Source organism: Monodon monoceros, unplaced genomic scaffold, assembly GCF_005190385.1.
Source record: "Monodon monoceros isolate NGI ecotype Baffin Bay Population unplaced genomic scaffold, NGI_Narwhal_1 Super_Scaffold_18, whole genome shotgun sequence".
Taxonomy (NCBI): domain Eukaryota; kingdom Metazoa; phylum Chordata; class Mammalia; order Artiodactyla; family Monodontidae; genus Monodon; species Monodon monoceros.
The window spans coordinates 69,726,372-69,744,821 of NW_021703774.1; the positions used below are offsets into that span (position 1 = coordinate 69,726,372).

The following is an 18,450-nucleotide window of genomic DNA, read 5'->3' on the forward strand; positions in this document are numbered from 1 at the left end:
GTTTTACATCTTGAATCTCCTTGCCAGCTACAACAATTAAAGAAAGTCAGTTAGCCTTGTAGAGCATCAGTTTTCAAATCTGTAAACTAGAGTTAACATTTCTTACCTACTTCACGGGATTGACATAAATGATAATGTGTGAAAGTACTTTATAAACTATAAATCACTAACCAAATATAAGGCAGTCATTATGATCAGATCTGAAATTTAGGTTCCTTCTGCAAAACTGTTGGAGAATGCTAGTGCATTGGAGATGCATTGGAGAATGCATCTTATGTATAATTCCTAAAAGACAATTCCAGAAATTTGGATTTTAAAAATACACGAAAATACTTAGTATCCCTCCCCCCCAAAAACATGGGTTTTAAGGTTTAAGCCACTGTTAAAACAAATACTCTTTTTTCCCCCTATTCACAATTTTATTTACAAACCAGATATGTATATAAGTCAACTATTTTTGACATGTAGAACAAGTCACACAAAATAGTTCATGCACATAAACCATTTGTTATTGTTAATTTTCTTTGTCCCTTTTTATAAGAGTCACATGAAATGACTAGTTTGGGATCAGAATTATAGAAAAATAACATACTTTTGTAGCTACACTTTAAAAAAATTATCACTCTAAATTGTGAATTTGGAATTTTGCTTACTTTATGAAATCTTATCTATAGCTCAATTGGATTACATAAACATTTTTTAATTAATTAAAGCCCCCCAGTATTTTTGCATAAATTACTGTGAAGCCAAGTTCATTCCTTATTATAGTTATAAAGGTGATTTTTAACTCAAAATAGTATCTCATTCTCTTAAATTGAGTATAATTGACCTACAACACTATGTTAGTTCCAGAGGTACAACATAGTGATTCGATATTTCTATACATTACAAAATGATCACCACTAAAACAAATATTCGATAGAGTGATTTTTTTTTTTTTTCTATTTTACCACAAAAGGAAATTTCATTGCCTCTCACTGTTTTCCATTCTTTTCTAATCACAGCCCAAAGAGCCGACTGATCCAATTAAAGAAAGAGAAGCTGGAATACACTCCGGGAGAGCATGAATATGGATTATTCCCAGCCCCCATTCATGTCGGTGAGTACTCAGTATACACAATATATTACTGAGAGGAAATGGTATTTCTTGAGTTTGGGTGAAATGTCTTTGTGTTCTTATTATTTCTACATCTCCAGTGGGGTCAAGTCGTTACCATTTAATTATAGGTACTCTGAAGAATTTTGCAAACCCTTTTGCCGTCTAGGGGTCAAAATGACGTAAATCTTATTCACCGGAGTTTCAATAAACACTATATCTGTAACATTTGATTCTCTAAGTAAATCATCTAGGAAAACCCAACTATTCATTACTTCAGTTTCAAGTGTTTTCTGTGTTCAAAGGGAGATGATTTGTGGATATGTAATAATCAAAGGAAAAGGGCCCACTGCTTTTTCTGATTGTTTATATGCTTGAAAATTGATCAAGATTTATCTGTTTATTTTTGGAGAAAATTCAAGTCTTTGTTTAGCATTTCAATAATAATACCTTCCAGGATCATACTGTTGAGCTTATCAGATAAGTAAAGTGTACCTAGAAGGCATCCTGGATTTCCTGGATTGGCCTCATCCAATCCATCTACAAGTTCTGTTATTTTCGTCCTTGAAATATATCCTACTTCTCTTCAAATTCCATTGCCATTTTTCAAGTCCATGCCACTATTATCTTTTGCTCAGGCCATTGCAATAGCTTTCTAACAGGTCTGTCCACTTCCATTCTTGCTCCCTTCCAATCTACTCTCCACACAGTAAAAAGGGAAATGATTTTATAACTTAAACTAAATCGTACTGAAAACCTTTCAGTGGCTCACCATTAAACTATAAACTCCTTACCCCAACTCTTGGGAATGATCTGGTTCCTGACTACCTCATTTTTCTGCCTCTGTTGTTTCCCATATTTCCCTTATAATCACTGTATTGTGTGTCATGCTGGCCTTCTTTCAGATTCTAGACCATACCAAACTCTTTCCAACCAAAAGATCATTATGCTTATTATTACTATTGCCTGCAAAGCTCTTCTTCAAACTTCCCATGGTGGATTTCTTCTCATCCTTTGAGGATGAGCTAAATGTCAGTACCAGCTTAAATATTATTTTCTTTAAAATTTTTTTGCTGATTATCCTACAAAAGAGGGTTCCTTCCTGTATATCAAGTCTGTATCACAGCACCCTGTTTACTTCTTTCTATAATCTATAATTACTATATTTGTTTACTCATTTAGTAATGTCTCCTCCACCAGATTATAAGCTCTAGGAGCACAGGATCATTTGTCTTTCTTATTCTCCTTTGATTTCCCCATGCTTCGTACATAATAGAAGTTTAACAAATATTGGTTATACAGTGAAAGAAAAGGAGAAATTAGAATACATAATTGAATATAGGATGAGAATTTTTTTTTTCCAGGAACAGCTTATTTGTGTAGTAGATGTTGATCCAGTGCTTTTAGTGTTCTCTTCAACTATGACTCTTGACTCTCTTGACTATGGGGCTTTTCTGTGTGTTATGATTATCTAGTTCCTTTTTTCTCCCCAGAGGGCCCAGCACCAGCAATGTATTTAAAGCAACAGGGGTAGACAAGTTCTGCAATAAAGATTTGTTTGCTTTAACTATTCTGTATTGGGTGGCTAGAGAATAGTTTAAGTACAACAAGCATTACAAGGTTTAATTCTCAGCTAGATAACTGTACTATTGCTTACTTAAAAAAAGTAAGAGTAAATTCCGTATTCTCTGGGCTTAGTGCCAAAGCTCTTTTGAAAGAGCCTTTTGTTTTTAGTAGTGAGGTCATAGCAGTGGAAGAAGGTTCTCAGCAGATTTAGTTATTTCCTAGAATGTGCTAATGATAAATAGGCTTTGAAAATAAGAGGTAATTTTAAAAATTCTGTGTAAAGGAAAACATGACCATTTTGGTCTCACTGGTTTTGCTCTGGTTGGGAAATTGGCTAATTCATAACTCAAATTTTGGAAAGAAGCTCTGACTATTCAAGGGGGTGATAGAGTCAGTTAATTCCAAGGGAGATGAGATGAATAATGGATAGGCCAATATTTCTGTCACATATCTGGCATGAATAGTGGTTAAGAGGTCCAGAATGGAAATCCCTTAATTTAAATAAAGGTTTTCTCTCTCTAAATCCCCACTTTAGTCTCTTACTAAGACTAATCTGTACTCAGTGGTCTGCAAATTAAGTAAATAATGGAAAAACCTATCCAAGTAGTGGGCCGTTTTTCTTGTGAAACAAGACATAAAATCAGGCTGTTACAGGATAAAAATTTTTTTTCTGGACAGTGCTGTTTTGTTGTTCAGATAATAATTTATGATTAGGATAGGGAGGGAGGCCAGTCAGCTGTTTCAAACAGGTCACATCCAGTATCATGTAAACAAAGAGCCTGACTTTGAGTCAGCCAGACCTAGGTTCATCTCTGTCTTTGCGATATTAGTTATGTGAATAAAATAGTTATACAGATAAAATAATAATGCATCTTATCATCAATGGAGTCATTCAATAAATGGAAGGTAATACTTATTTTTTAATTTTTAATGAAATCAGGTTTCTTTATCTCTTTAGAGAAATGCACTTCAAAAAAATTTACTTTTTATGATAAATACTCATTTATCAAACTGTATATTATACCTTTACATTTTTAGTCAATTGATTTTTTACAACAGTGCCACAACAGTTCAATGAGGAAAGCATGGTGCTTTCAACAGATGGTTACTGTGATAGCTGAATATGCACATACAAAAGGATAAAGTAACTCAAAATGGATCACCAACCTAAATATAAGAGCTAAAATTATAAAACTCTTAGAAGAAAGCATAAGAGTAAATCTTTGTGACCTTGGATTAGGTAATAATTTCTTAGGTGTCTGACACCAAAATCATGTACAACAAAAGAAAAAAAGAGACAAATTGAACTTCATCAATATTTAAAACTTTTGTGCTTCAAAGAACACCATCAAGAAGCTGAAACAACCCACAGAAAGGGAGAAGCATTTTCAAATCATATATCAAGTAAGAGACTTGTATCCAGAAACCCATATATATAAAGAACTGTTATAATTCAATAATAAAAAGACAAACAACAGAATCTTTTCAAGAGTAAATGATTTGAATTGATCTTTCTCCAGAAAAAGATATAGAAATGGTCAATAAGCACATGAAAAGATGCTCAACATCATTAGTCATTAGGGAAATGGATATCAAAACCATAATGAGATTATCACTTCACACCCACTGGGATGGCTTTAATTAAAGGATTAATGAGGGTGTGAAGAAACTGGAACCCTCATACATTGCTGGTAAGAATGTGAAGTGGTGTAAACCTCTTCGGGAAACATTTTAGTAGTTCCCAACAAGTTAATCACAGATTTAATATAAGACCTAGCAATACTGCTGCTTAGATACATACCCAAAAGAATTGAAAACATACATCCAAAGGACTTCCCTAGTGGTCCAATGGTTAGGATCCTGTGCTTCCACTGGGGCGGGGGGAGGGGTGTATGATCCCTGGTCAGGGAACTGGAATCTCGCATGCCGTGCGTAAACAAAATGTGATATATCTTGCACAATGGAATGTTATTGGGCAATAACAAGAAATTAAGTACTGAGACATGTGACAACATGGGTGAACCGTGAAAACATTATGCTTTGTGAAAGAAGACAGTCACACACACACAAAAAAGAAGACAGTCACAAAACACCACGTATTTTATGATTCCATTTATATGAAATGTCCAGAATAGGCAAATACATAGAAACACAAAGTAGATGAATGGTTTCCAGGGACTGGGGGTAGGGGAGAATGTGGAGTGACTGCTAATGGGTACAAGGTTTCTTTTGGGGATGACGAAAATGTTCCCAAATAATGTTGATTATATTAGTCAGAGGTCTCCAAGGAAACAACCAATAAGATATAGAGAGAGAAAGGTTTATTTTAAGGACTTGGCTTACGCAGTTGTGGAGGCTAGCAAGTCCAAAATCTGCAAGGTAGGCTGGCAGCATGGAGACCCAGGAAAAAGTTGATCTTGCAGCTCAAGGAGTCTGAAGGCAGTCTACTGACAGAATTCACTCTGTGGAAGTCAGTCTTTATTCTTTTGAGGCCTTCATCTGATTGGATGAATTCTACCCACATTATGGAGAATAATCTGCTTTCCTTGGAATCTTTTGATTTGCATGTTAATCTCATCCAAAAAATACTTTGACAGACACATCTAGAATCATGTTTAACCAAATATCTGGGTACTGTGATCCAGCCAAGTTGACACATAAAATTAACCATCCTGTAGTGATGGCTACACACTCCATATACTAAAACCCACTGAATAGTACCTTTTAAAAAGTTGAATTTTATGGTATGTGAATTTTGCCCCAATAAAGCTGTAATTTTGAAAATGTATATTTATGTTGGTTTGGTCAGGCATATATTTATAAAAATTACAGTGATTATACAATGCAAAAGAAAATTTTTAATGCTTTGAGGTTTATGTTCACAGATACTTTTAGTGTTAAACACTTTTTTGTAGAGTAGGAGGATAGATGGTTCAATAAAAGAATTTCAAGCAAAGAAAACATATAATATTAAGATAAAATTCTCCAGAATAAGTGAAATAGAAATAATGTTCAAGGATAAAAAGAAATGATATAATTTTCTAAATGTTAAAGAAGGGAGTATTCCTTTTTTAATGAATAGTGATAAGTATTAAATCCCTGTGGTATGCAGTTTCATCATTTTTAAACGCTATAACCAAATATTACATCATTTGCAACTGTTTAAACTTTACATTTAAAAATGCATAAGGGAGGGCTTCCCTGGTGACGCAGTGGTTGAGAATCCGCCTGCCGATGCAGGGGACGCGGGTTCGTGCCCCGGTCCAGGAAGATCCCACATGCCGCAGAGCGGCTAGGCCCGTGAGCCATGGCCGCTGAGCCTGCGCGTCCGGAGCCTGTGCTCCGCAACGGGAGAGGCCAGAACAGTGAGAGGCCTGCGTATTGCAAAGGAAAAAAAAAAGAATGAAAATGCATAAGGGGATTCATAGTTTTTCAGAAATCTTCTGGGGAGTATGAGAGCAAAAAAAATGAAGACATAGGCTTTCACATTTGGCTTCTGGCATCAGTTAGGCCTTGAGTCAAATTCCGCCTCCAACAATTACTAGCTGTGTGATCCTGGGCAACCTGACACATCTCAAGGCCTCAAATTCTTTTTTTTTTTTTTTTTTTTTTTAAGGCCTCAAATTCTTTAGTGTAAAATAGAAATTAGTATGAATATTAAATAAAATAATGCATGTAAAATACTTAGCACAGTACCTAACAGAGTAATCATTCAATAACTGGTAATTACTGAATTGAAGCTGTTTTTGCAGTAGACTTATCAGTCAGCAAGAATCCATTACTTAGTATGTAGGCCCTCCTTTTTACTCTGACAGTTGTTGTGAAATATATCGTGATACCCTTTTCTGCTGAGCTCAGAAAAGAATTCAGAATCCTTCTCAACATAGCTTTTGTCATTTGCCCCTACAAGTCATTCAGACTTAGGTCAAATCTTGACTGCTTTTCCTGATACAGTGGAAAGAACATAGGCCTTATGTGCAGAAAAGAATTAAAATAGCAGACCTAAGACTTCTATTCTTAGAAAGTCCTGCTTATAAGGTTGGCCATTAGCTGGCATCTGGAAACTTGAATAGTAAATAGTTCCCTCTATTATAAAACTTTCCCTAGATGGTAAGAGAGTCTTACTGTGCCTACCATGTATAAACTGTATGGTTTCTGCTGAACACTTGGTTTCATTCAAAGAGAATGGAATTTTGGTACATCCTAGGTAGAGGGTACCTAAATGACCAGCCACCAATTAAAACCTTGGGTGCTGAGTTTCTAATGAGCTCTCTTGTTAGCCAACATTTTACACGTGTCGTCACAGTACATTGCCAAAGATTGCATCTTGCATGACTCTACTGAGAGAGGACTTTTGTAAACTTGTGCCTGGTTCCCTCCAGATTTTGCCCAATGTATTTTTTCTCTTTATGGATTTTGCTTTGTGTCTTTTTGCTATACTAAAGTATAGCCATGAGTCTGACTATATGCTGAGTCCTGTGAGTCACCAGACCTGAAGGTGGTCTTGGGGACCCTCAGCACACCTTGGAATCAAACACAAGAGACTCCTCTTTTTATTTCACACTCTTGTAGCTAAGTGATCTTGAACAAGTTAATTATCTACTCTACATCTCAGCATCTTCACCTATATATTGAGACTGTTTCCAACCTGAGTTGTGAGGATTAAATGATACTTATTTTGAAATAATTAACACAGAGTGGATACCCCCTCCCCTTGGTTTACTATGACCAAGTAAAGCTGTCCCTCTGTATCCGTGGGGTATTGGTTCCAGGAGCCTCCTCAGATATTAAAATCCAAGGATGTTCAAGTCCCTTATATAAAATGGTGTAGTATTTGCATATAACCTACACACATCCTCCTGTAGACTTTTAATCATCTCTAGATTACTTATAATGCTGTGTATATAGTTACCAGCACTGGGAAAATTCAAGTTTTGCTTTTTGGAATTTTCTGGAATTTTTTAAAATTTATTTTTGATCCAAGTTTGGTTGAATCCATAGATGCCTAGAACCCACAGATATGGAGGACTGACTGTACTCAATGTCAATGAGAAGAGTAAAGCCATCCCACTTATTTCTAGAAAACTGGTAGATGATAACGAACAGAAATCAGTAAAATATTAAACAGACAATAAGGGAACAAAGATTTGAAAATAGCAACAAAATTAATAACCTCTCGCTGCACTGATCAAGACAAAAGAAGAGGTAACACAATTTACCAGGATCCATACTAATGGTCCTACAGTCATTAAGATGCTAATAATGTAAATAACTTTATGCCAATATGTTTAACAATATATGAAATGGGCAAATTCCTTACAAAATACAACTTATAAATGAAATTAAACATCTGAATATCCTATAATTGTTTAAAGAAATTGAGTTCCTTACTAAATCTTTCACATGAAAAATTCCAGAACTGGGGCTTCCCTGGTGGCGCAGTGGTTAAGAATCCACCTGCCAATGCAGGGTACATGGGTTCGAGCCCTGGTCCGGGAAGATCTCACATGCCACGGAACAGCTAAGTCTGTGCACCACAACTACTGAGCCTGCGCTCTAGAGCCCGTGAGCCACAACTCCTGAGCCTGTGTGCCACAACTACTGAAGCCCGTGTGCCTAAAGCCCGTGCTGTGCAACAGGAGAAGCCACTGCAATGAGAAGCCCACGCACTGCAAGGAAGAGTAGCCCCCACTCTCCAAACTAGAGAAAGCCCGAGCACAGCAACAAACACCCAATGCAGCCAAAAAAAAATTCCGGAACTAAACGGTTTTCCCTTGTGAACTCTTATATATATTTGAGAAACAAATAACACCAGTCTTAACACAAACACTTTGTGAAAGTAGGGCAGAAACAATTCCCAACTCATTTCATAAGCTTAGTGTAACCCTGATAGAAAACCTGACAAAGACTTTAGTTGAAAAAAAACAACTACAGAACAAAGTTGATTATAAACTCTTAGAACTAGAAAGGAATTTCCTCAGTGTTACATTGAATAAAAAGCAGATCATACTTAATGATAGGATATTGAATGCTTCCTTCTAAAACTGGAAAGGTAAAAATGTTCACTCTATTTACTTATTTTCAGCATTATTCTGGATGTTCTACCAGTGCAATAAGGCAAGAAGATGAATAAAAGTCATAAATATCAGGAAGGAAAAAGTCAAACTGTTTCTGTTTGCAAATAACATGATCGTGTATGTAGAAAATCCAAAGAGATGCACTAAAAAGTTACTACAACTAGTAGCAAGGCTACTGGGGGAAAAAAAATCGGTATATAAAAATCAATTGTATTAAAAAACTAAACATACTCCTACCATACAATCCAACAATTGAACTCCTTGGTATTTACCCAAAGAAGTTGAAAACTTAAGTCTGTGCAGTAACCTGCACACAGATGTTTAAAGCAGCTTTATTCATAATTGCCAAAACTTGAAAGCAGCCAAGATGTCTTTCAGTAAGTGAATGGATAAACTGTGGTACATCCAGACAGTGGAATATTATTCAGCACTGAAAAGAAATAGCTATCAAGCCATGAAAAGACAGTGAAGAATTTTAAATTCATAGCACTGAATGAAAGAAGCCAATCTGAAAAGGCTACATACTGTATGATTCCAACTAAATGACATTCTGGAAGGCAAAACTGTGGAGACATTAATAAGATCAGTGATTGCCAGTGGTTTGAGGGGAAGGAAGGATGAATCTACAGAGCACAGAGGATTTTTAGGGCAATGAAACTATTCGTTGTGATACCTTAATGGTGAATACATATCATTATACATTTGTTCAAAGCCATAGAATATGCAATACTAAGATACTGATGTAAACTATGGACTTTGAGTGATAATGATATGTCAGTATATGTTCTTCAGTTGTTAACAAATGTACAGCTCTGGTGGAGGATGTTGATAATAGGGTAGGCTATGCATGTTTAGGGGCAGGAGGTACATATAAAATCCCAAAATCTCATAACATAATACAAAAATGTCTAGGTTTGAATTGAAAATCATATGTCATACCAAGAACCTGGGAGATCTCAAACTGAATTTTAAAAGGCATCAATGTATGCCAACACCAAGATATTAGAATTATCTGACAGATTTTACAGCAGTTACGATTTTTAAAAAACACTTCAACAAGCAGTTATAAACATGCTTAAAACATAAAAAGATAGAAAGCCTTGGCAAAGAAATGAAAAATAGGAAAAACATATAATTTTTAGAATTGAAAGATGCAGTAGCTGAAATTAAAAGCTTGGGGATAGACTCAACAGCAGAATGAAAGATATACAGGAAAGAATCAGTGAAGTAGGTGATGGAGTGTTACAAGTATTACCCAATCTGAACAAAAGAGAAAATAGACATTTAAAAAAACAAACAAACCGGATGCTATGGGACCATGACAAAAGAGCTAATATTTATGTTCTTGGTGTCCTGGAAGGAGAAAAGAAAGAAGGTAGAGATAAAAAAAAGTACTTGAGTAAATAATGTCTTGAAAACTTCCCAAATTTGGCAGAAGACATAAACCTTCTGATTCAAGAAGATGAGCAAACCCGGAACAGGGTATATATAGTCAGAGAAATCCATGCTGAGACACATGATCAAACTTCAGCATACTAAAGACAAAACAATTTTAAAACAATGAGAGAGAAATGACTCTATATCCATAGGGGTAAAACAAATCAAATGACAGTGGATTTCACGTCTGAGTTCATGTAAGTGGCACATTTTTCAAGTACTGAAAGAAGAACTGTCAAACCAGAATCCTATACCCAATGAAAATATCCTTCTTTCAGGAATTGAAAGAAGCAAAGGATTCTTAGGTTTGTTGCCAGCAAATCTATCCTATGGGTAAAGGAAGTTCTCTAAACAGAAAGAAATAAAAGAAGGAACCTTGGAACATCAGGAATGCAGAAAGAATACAGTAAGCAAAAATATGGGCATTTACAATAGGCTTTCCTTCTCCTTCTGAGACTTTCTAAGTAATTGTTTAATGGATGAAGCAAAAAATTTTAACATGGTTGTACTTTTTTTAACAGCTTATTGAGGCACAATTCACCCATTTTAAAGCACACAGTGGTTTTGGTATATTACATTATTAATTTTAACTTGAGGTAAAATATACATAACTTAAATTTTGCATTTTGACCATTTTTAAGTATAAGGTTCAGTGGCACTAAGTACATTCACGCTGTTGTGCAACCATCACCCCTGTGCATTTCTAGAACTTTTTCAACATCCCAAACTGAAACTCTGTACCCATTAAATAACAATTTCCTATTCTCCCCTTCCCCCAGCCTCTGATAACCACTGTTCTTCTTTCTAGCTCTATGATTTGACTATTATAGGTACCTCATATAGGCGAAATCTTAACAACAATATTTGTCCTTTTGTGTCTTCCTGATTTCACTTAACATAATGTCTTTATGTTAACGTAAGGTTCTTCCATTTTGCAGCATATATGAGAATTTCATTTCTTTTTAATGGTGGATAGTACCTTTGTGTGTGTGTATGTATACATACGCACACATTTTGTTTATCCATTCATCTGTCAATGGACATTTTCTAATGTTTTCACTTTTTTGCAATTGCGAATAATACTGCTATAAACATTGGCTTACAGAATTCTCTGTTGAGGACCCCCGGTTTCAGTTCTTTTATGTGTGTACCCAGAAGTGTAATTGCTTTATCATATGGTACATCTACAGAATATACCACTTTACAACCCCACCAGCAAATCTTAAGAGTTCAGTTTCTCCACATTCTTGGTAATACTTGTCATTTTCTGTTTTTTTCTGTAATAGCCATCCTAACAGGTGTGAAGCAGTGTCTTGTGGTTTTGATTTTCATTTTCCTAATGATTAGTGATGTTGAACATCTCTTTATGTACCTATTGGCCATTTGTATATCTTCTTTACTGAAATGTCTACTCAAGTCCTTGTCTTTTTTTTTTTTTTTTAACAGTAGGTCCTTTTTGGTTATCTGTTTTAAATATAGCAGTGTGTACATGTCAATCCCAAACTCCCAATCTATCCCTCCCCCTCAACGCTTCTCCCCTGGTAACCATAAGTTTATTCTCTGAGTTTTTGAGTCTGTTTCTGTTATGTAAATAAGTTCATTTGTTTTTTGGTTTTTTTTTTTTTTTAGATTCTGCATGTAAGCGATATCATATGATATTTTTCTTCTCTGTCTGACTCACTTCACTTAGTATGATAATCTCCAGGTCCATCCATGTTGCTGCAAGTGGCATTATTTCATTCTTTTTAATGACTAATATTCCATTATATATATGTACCACATCTTCTTTATCCATTCATCTGTCGATGGACATTTAGGTTGCTTTCATGTGTCAGCTATTGTAAACAGTGCTGCAGTGAACACTGGGGTGCATGTATCCTTTCAAACCATGTTTTTCGCCAGATATATGCTCAGGAGTGGGATTGCTGGATCATATGGTAGCTCTATTTTTAGTTTTCTTAAGGAACCTCCACACTGTTCTTCATAGTGGCTGTACCAATTTACATTCCCACCAACAGTGTGGGAGGGTTCCCTTTTCTCCATGCCCTCTCCAGCATTTATTGTTCGTAGATTTTTTGATGATGGCCATTCTGACCATGTGAGGTGATATCTCACTGTAGTCTTGATTTGCATTTCTCTCATAATTAGTGATGTTGAGCATCTTTTCATGTGCCTCTAGGCCATCTGTATGTCTTCTTTGGAGAAATGTCTATTTAGGTCTTCTGCCCATTTTTTGATTGGGTTGTTTGTTTTTTGGATATTGAGCCACATGTGCTCTTTGTAAATTTTGGACACTAATCCCTTGTTGGTCACATCATTTGTGAATATTTTCTCCCATTCTGTGGGTTGTCTTTTTGTTTTGTTTGTGGTTTCCTTTGCTGTGCAAAAGCTTTTAAGTTTAATTAGGTCCCATTTGTTTATTTTTGTTTTTATTTCCATTACTCTGGGAGATGGATCGAAAAATATATTGCAAGCAACCATACTCCAATAAAAATTAATTTAAAAAAAGAGAAAAACATATTGCTGTGATTTATGTCAAAGAGTATTCTGCCTATGTTTTCCTCTAACAATTGTATAGTATCTGGTCTTACATTTAGGTCTTTAATCCATTTTGAGTTAACTTTTGTGTATGGTATTCAAGAATGTTCTAGTTTCATTTTTTTACATGTAGCTGTCTGGTTTTCCTAGCACCATTTATTGAAAAGACTGTCTTTTCTTCATTGTATTTGCCTCCTTTGTCATAGATTAATTGACCATAGATTTGTGGGGTTATTTCTGGACTTTCTATCCTATTCCATTGATCAATATTTCTGTTTTTGTGCCAGTACTGTACTGTTTTGATGACTGTAGCTTTATATTATAGTCTGAAGTCAGGGAACCTGGTTCCTCCAGGTCATTTTTCTTTTTCAAGATTGCTTTGGCTGGGCTTCCTTGGTGGCGCAGTGGTTAAGAATCCACCTGCCAATGTAGGGGACACAGGTTCGAGCCCTGATTTGGGAAGATCCCGCATGTCACGGTGCAACTAAGCCCGTGCACCACAACTACTGGAGCCCATGCGCCACAACTACTGAAGCCCACATGCCTAGATCCCATGCTCTGCAACAGGAGAAGCCATGGCAATGAGAAGCCCACACATCGCAATGAAGAGTAGCCCCTGCTCGCCACAACTAGAGAAAGCCCAAGTGCAGCAACCAAGACCCAATGCAGCCAAAAATAAATAAATTTAAAAAAGAAAAAAGATTGCTTTGGCTATTCAAGGTCTTTTGTGCCTCCATACAAATTTTAAGATTTTTTTGATCTAGTTCTGTGAAAAAGGCCATTGGTAATTTGATAGGGATTGAATTGAATCTGTAGATTGCCTTTTTTTTTTTTTTTTTTTTTTGGCTGCACCACACAGCTTGCAAGTTCTTAAAATCTTAGTTCACCAATCAGGATTGAACCCGGGCCCACAGCAGTGAAAGCGCCGAGTCCTATCAACTGGACTGCCTAGGAATTCCCAAGTCCTTGTCCATTTTTGAATTGAGTCATTTTTTTTTGTTCTTGAGCTTAGTTCTTTATATATACTGAATATTAATTCCTTCTTACATACTTGATAAGTTGGAGAATATCTTTATTATATGGATAGAGAAAACCACCAACTATATAAACAACAAAGGATAATTTTAATTACATTAACTACCTTATTGGAGATAGCAACTCTAGCAATCTGGGTTGAATGTGGTTGTTTACAATAGCTATGTTAAAATTACAGATTTTTAGGTAAGGTTAAGTATGAGGCAAAGGACAGATTTTGGTGGAGAGGATTTAATTTTAAGTGAGAAGAATGATACATGAGAATATAAAAGTGTGAGGGAGCTGGTTGTGTTTAAGAAATTGTGTTGGTACACGCATTTTGGAAAACGGTATGGAGGATCCTCAAAAAATTAAAAATAGGGACCTCCCCAGCAGTCCAGTGGTTAAGAATCCACACTTCCAGGACTTCCCTGGTGGTCCAGTGGTAAAGAATCCACCTTCCAATGCAGGGGACGCAGGTTCAATCCCTGGTCAGGGAACTAAGATCCCACATGCCGAAGGGCAACTAAGCCCACGCTCCATGACTACTGAGCCCGCGCGCCTCAACGAGAGAGCCTTCATGCCGCAAACTACAGAGCCCACGCACCCTGGAGCCTGCACACCACAACTAGAGAGAGAAAACCCACATACCACAACTAGAGAGAGAAAACCCACATGCCACAACTAGATAGAAACCCACGCGCCACAATGAAAGATCCCGCATGCTGCACCTAAGACCCAACACAGCCCCCCCAAAAAAATAAATAATCCACACTTCCACTGCAGGAGTCACAAGTTCAATCCCTGGTCAGGGAACTAAGATCCTGCATGCTGCGTGATGCAGCAAAAAAAAAATTAAAAATAGAACTACCAGGGACTTCCTGGTGGTTCAGTGGTTAAGACTCCACGCTTCCAATGCAGGGGGCTCGGGTTCGGTCCTGGTCAGGGAACTACATCCCACATGCTGCAACTAAGAGTTCACATGCTGCAACTAAAGATCCTGCATGTCACACCTAAAAGATCCCACATGCCTCAACAAAGATCCCACGCTGGCAGTGGAGATCCCGAGTGCCGCAACTAAATAAATGCCAGTGCAGCCAAATTAATTAATTAATTAATTAATTAATTATTTAAAAAATAGAACTACCATATAATCCAGCAATTTCATTTCTGGGAATATATCCAAAGGAAATGAAAACACTAACTCGAGAAGATACCTGCACACCCACGTTCATAGCAGCATTATTTATAACAGCCAAGACATGAAAACAACCTAAGTGTCCATCAAGGGATTAATGGATAAAGTAGTTGTATGTATATCATACTACAGTACACACACACACACACACGTACATTTGATGGAATATTATTCAGCCATAAAAAAATAACAAATGAGGAAATCCTGCAATTTGCAACAACATGGATGGACCTTGAGGGCATTATGCTAAGAGAAATAAGTCAGAAAGAGAGAGACAAATATTGTATGATCTCACTTATATATGGAATCTAAAAGCATCTCTGCACACGTGTGTGTGTGTATGTGTGTGTGTGTAATAGAAAAGGGGATCAGATTATGTGTGGTTACCAGAGGGATCAGGGGAAGGGGAGTAAGTGGTCAAAAGGTACAAATTCCCAGTTACAAGGTAAATAAATACTAGGGATATAATCTACAGCATAGCTATAGTTAACACTGCTGTATGATATATATGAAATTGTTAAGAGAGTAAGTAAATTCTAAGTGTTCTCATCACAAGAAAAAAATTTTTTTCTTTTTCTTTTGCTTTCTCTTTTGATTGTATCTATAAGAGATGATGATGCTAAATAAATGTATAGCTGTAATCATTTCACAGTATATGTAACTCAAACCATTATGCTGTACACCTTAAACTTATATAGTGATATATCTCAATTATATCTCAGTAAAACTGGAGGAAAATTAATTAGCATAACAAGCCAAAAAAAAAAAAAGGAGAGAAATTGTGCTTAGGAAGAGCAGAATTCAAGAAACTGGGGGAAGGTAGTGATACTGCTTAGTAGGGTTAAAAGAGAACAACTAGTGGAGTACCTCGAAACTTATACCGTAGGGACTTTCCTGGTGGTCCAGTGGTTAAGAATCCAATGCAGGTTCCATCCCTGGTCGTGGAACTAAGATCCCGCATGCCGTGGGGCAACTGAGCCCGCGAGCCACAACTAGAGAGCCCAAGCACCACAACTAGAGAGACTGCATGCTGCAACTACAGAGCCCACGTGCTCTGGAGCCCCCGCACCACAACTAGAGATAAGCCCACACACGGCTACGAAGAGCCCATGTGCCACAACAAAAGATTCCACATGCCACAACGGAGATCCCTCTTGCTGCTGCAACTAAGGCCCCAAGCAGCCAAATAAATTAATTAAAAAAAAAAAAAAAAGTATGCCATGGAATATATATTTTCATTCATTCAGAAAATATTTAATACCTGCTCTTTGATCAGGCAATTTTCTAGATGCTTTGGATACATCAGTAAACAAATAGGTAGAGATCCGTGCCTCTGTGGAGCTGACATTCTTCCAAAGGGGGGATGGGAATCATAATAAATAATTATTACCTATATGTAGAGTGATATTGTAACCCAGTACTCAGATTATATATAAACAAGCTGAACTTTTTCTGAAGGTCAGTCACCTTATTGTTGTTTAGAAAACAAAAGAGGCCACGTTTTTGTCAGATTTTAAGATATCTTGGAAAAAGGCAAAGCCATTATTACCTTTCTCCTTTTTATTAAGTACCTCTCTCTCCTTTGGTTTCCTCATTTGCCTAGCTACCTGATTAACAATGGAGTGCTTTTGTGGAGATGTTCCTCCTCCTATTGTTCATATCCTTTTCATATTAGGATTGATTCTGTAAAAGAAAATCATCATGGACCTTCCTCTTCTGGATTTGAAGGTCAACACAAGTTTCTGTAGCCTCTTGAAATGACTTTCTTGCCCACAGAATCAGTTTTATTTCAAAGGGAAAAGTAAAGGATTTCTCTGCTCCTTTCCTAGTGACCAGTGGCAGGATTTGAGATCTCAGGGCTCCAACACACAGTTAAAAAAACCTACAAAAGATATGATTTCATCTAATTTTCAGATGGATAGAAAGTGATTTTTTTTCCCATTTTAAAAATGAGGAGGGGCTTCCCTGGTGGCGCAGTGGTTGAGAGTCCGCCTGCCGATGCAGGGGACACGGGTTCATGCCCCGGTCCAGGAAGATCCCACATGCCGCGGAGCGGCTGGGCCCGTGAGCCATGGCCGCTGAGCCTGCGCATCCGGAGCCTGTGCTCTGCAACGAGAGAGGCCACAACAGTGAGAGGCCCACGTACCGCAAAAAAAAAAAAAAAGGAGGGCTTTCCTGGTGGCGCAGTGGTTGAGAATCTGCCTGCCAATGCAGGGGACACGGGTTCGAGCCCTGGTCTGGGAGGATCCCACATGCCGCGAAGCAACTAGGCCTGTGAGCCACAACTACTGAGCCTGCGCATCTGGAGCCTGTGCTCCGCAACAAGAGGCCGCGATAGTGAGAAGCCCATGCACCGCGATGAAGAGTGGCCCCCGCTTGCCACAACTAGAGAAAGCCCTCGCACAGAAACGAAGACCCAACACAGCCAAAAATAAATAAATTTTTTTAAAAAAAGTAAAAATGAGGATTAGCTCAAAGAATAATTTTTCCAAATGAGGAACTCCTGAATAGGTTCCTCTGAGGTATCATCTCCAGCAGGATTTGACAAGGAAATCTCTTTAGGTGAGTCTCACTTACTAAAAAGGAATTAATTACCTAGGTCTGGTTTCAGAAATGTTAGAGGAAAGGAAAGACTGACCCATCATTTTTTTCCTCAACACTTAATATATGGATTAGAGAGGAGAAATACAAATAATGCCAGGAAAAGCAACATAACATCTGTGGAGATGTTGGTAGGAGAACTCAAGATGCTGGGCACTGGGGAAAATTGTGTCTTTAAAGTTAATTGAAGTGGATAATGGATGCTTTCTTTCCTAGAAAGAGAAAGAAAAGTATTCTTTTTAAAAATTCAGAACTTACTGTCTACTCCTTCATTCTTTTACACCCTCTTATCTACAGAAAACACATTAAGAAAGGAGTTAACCCTTTACATTAAGGGATTTGTCCTGTCTTCTGAGAAGCAATTTTGACTTTTAAAAAAATTATTTTTATTTTATTGTTGTTAGAAACAGTACATACTCATAAATATTCCTTTTAATGTAGAAAGATGTGAATTAAACGATAAAGTTCCCCTTGCCAGAAATATAATAGTTTAGTATATACCCTTTCAAACTTTTTCCTATATACATATAGCTGGTTTTTTCCAACACTTTATTATGAAATTTTTCAGCATACAGAAGTTTGAAAAAACTAAACACAAAATATCCCATCACCTAGACTTTTTCATTAATATTTGACTGATTTATCATATATTTATCCATCTTTTATTCCATCCTATTTTTGGACATGCTGCAAAGTAAATTGATATACTTCCCCCATAAATATTTCATCATATCAGAGTCAAGATCTCAGTATTTGCTTATAGGGTTTTTCTTTTGAGGTGGATTTACCATCAGTAAAATGCACAGGGCTTCTCTGGTGGTGCAGTGGTTAAGAATCCACGTGCCGGTGCAGGAGACACGGGTTTGAGCCCTGTTCCAGGAAGATCCCACATGCCACGGAGCAACTAAGCCTGTGCGCTACAA

At 37.0% G+C, this 18,450-nt stretch overlaps 1 protein-coding gene across 1 annotated transcript in view; it reads left to right on the forward strand.

The window, feature by feature from the left end:
* ASH1L (ASH1 like histone lysine methyltransferase) overlaps positions 1-18,450 on the forward strand; it is a 214,098-nt gene that overhangs the window by 144,839 nt on the left and 50,809 nt on the right. Inside the window, 1 exon segment of the mRNA XM_029227664.1 lies at positions 1,005-1,099. Coding sequence (XP_029083497.1) covers positions 1,005-1,099 — 95 coding nt within the window.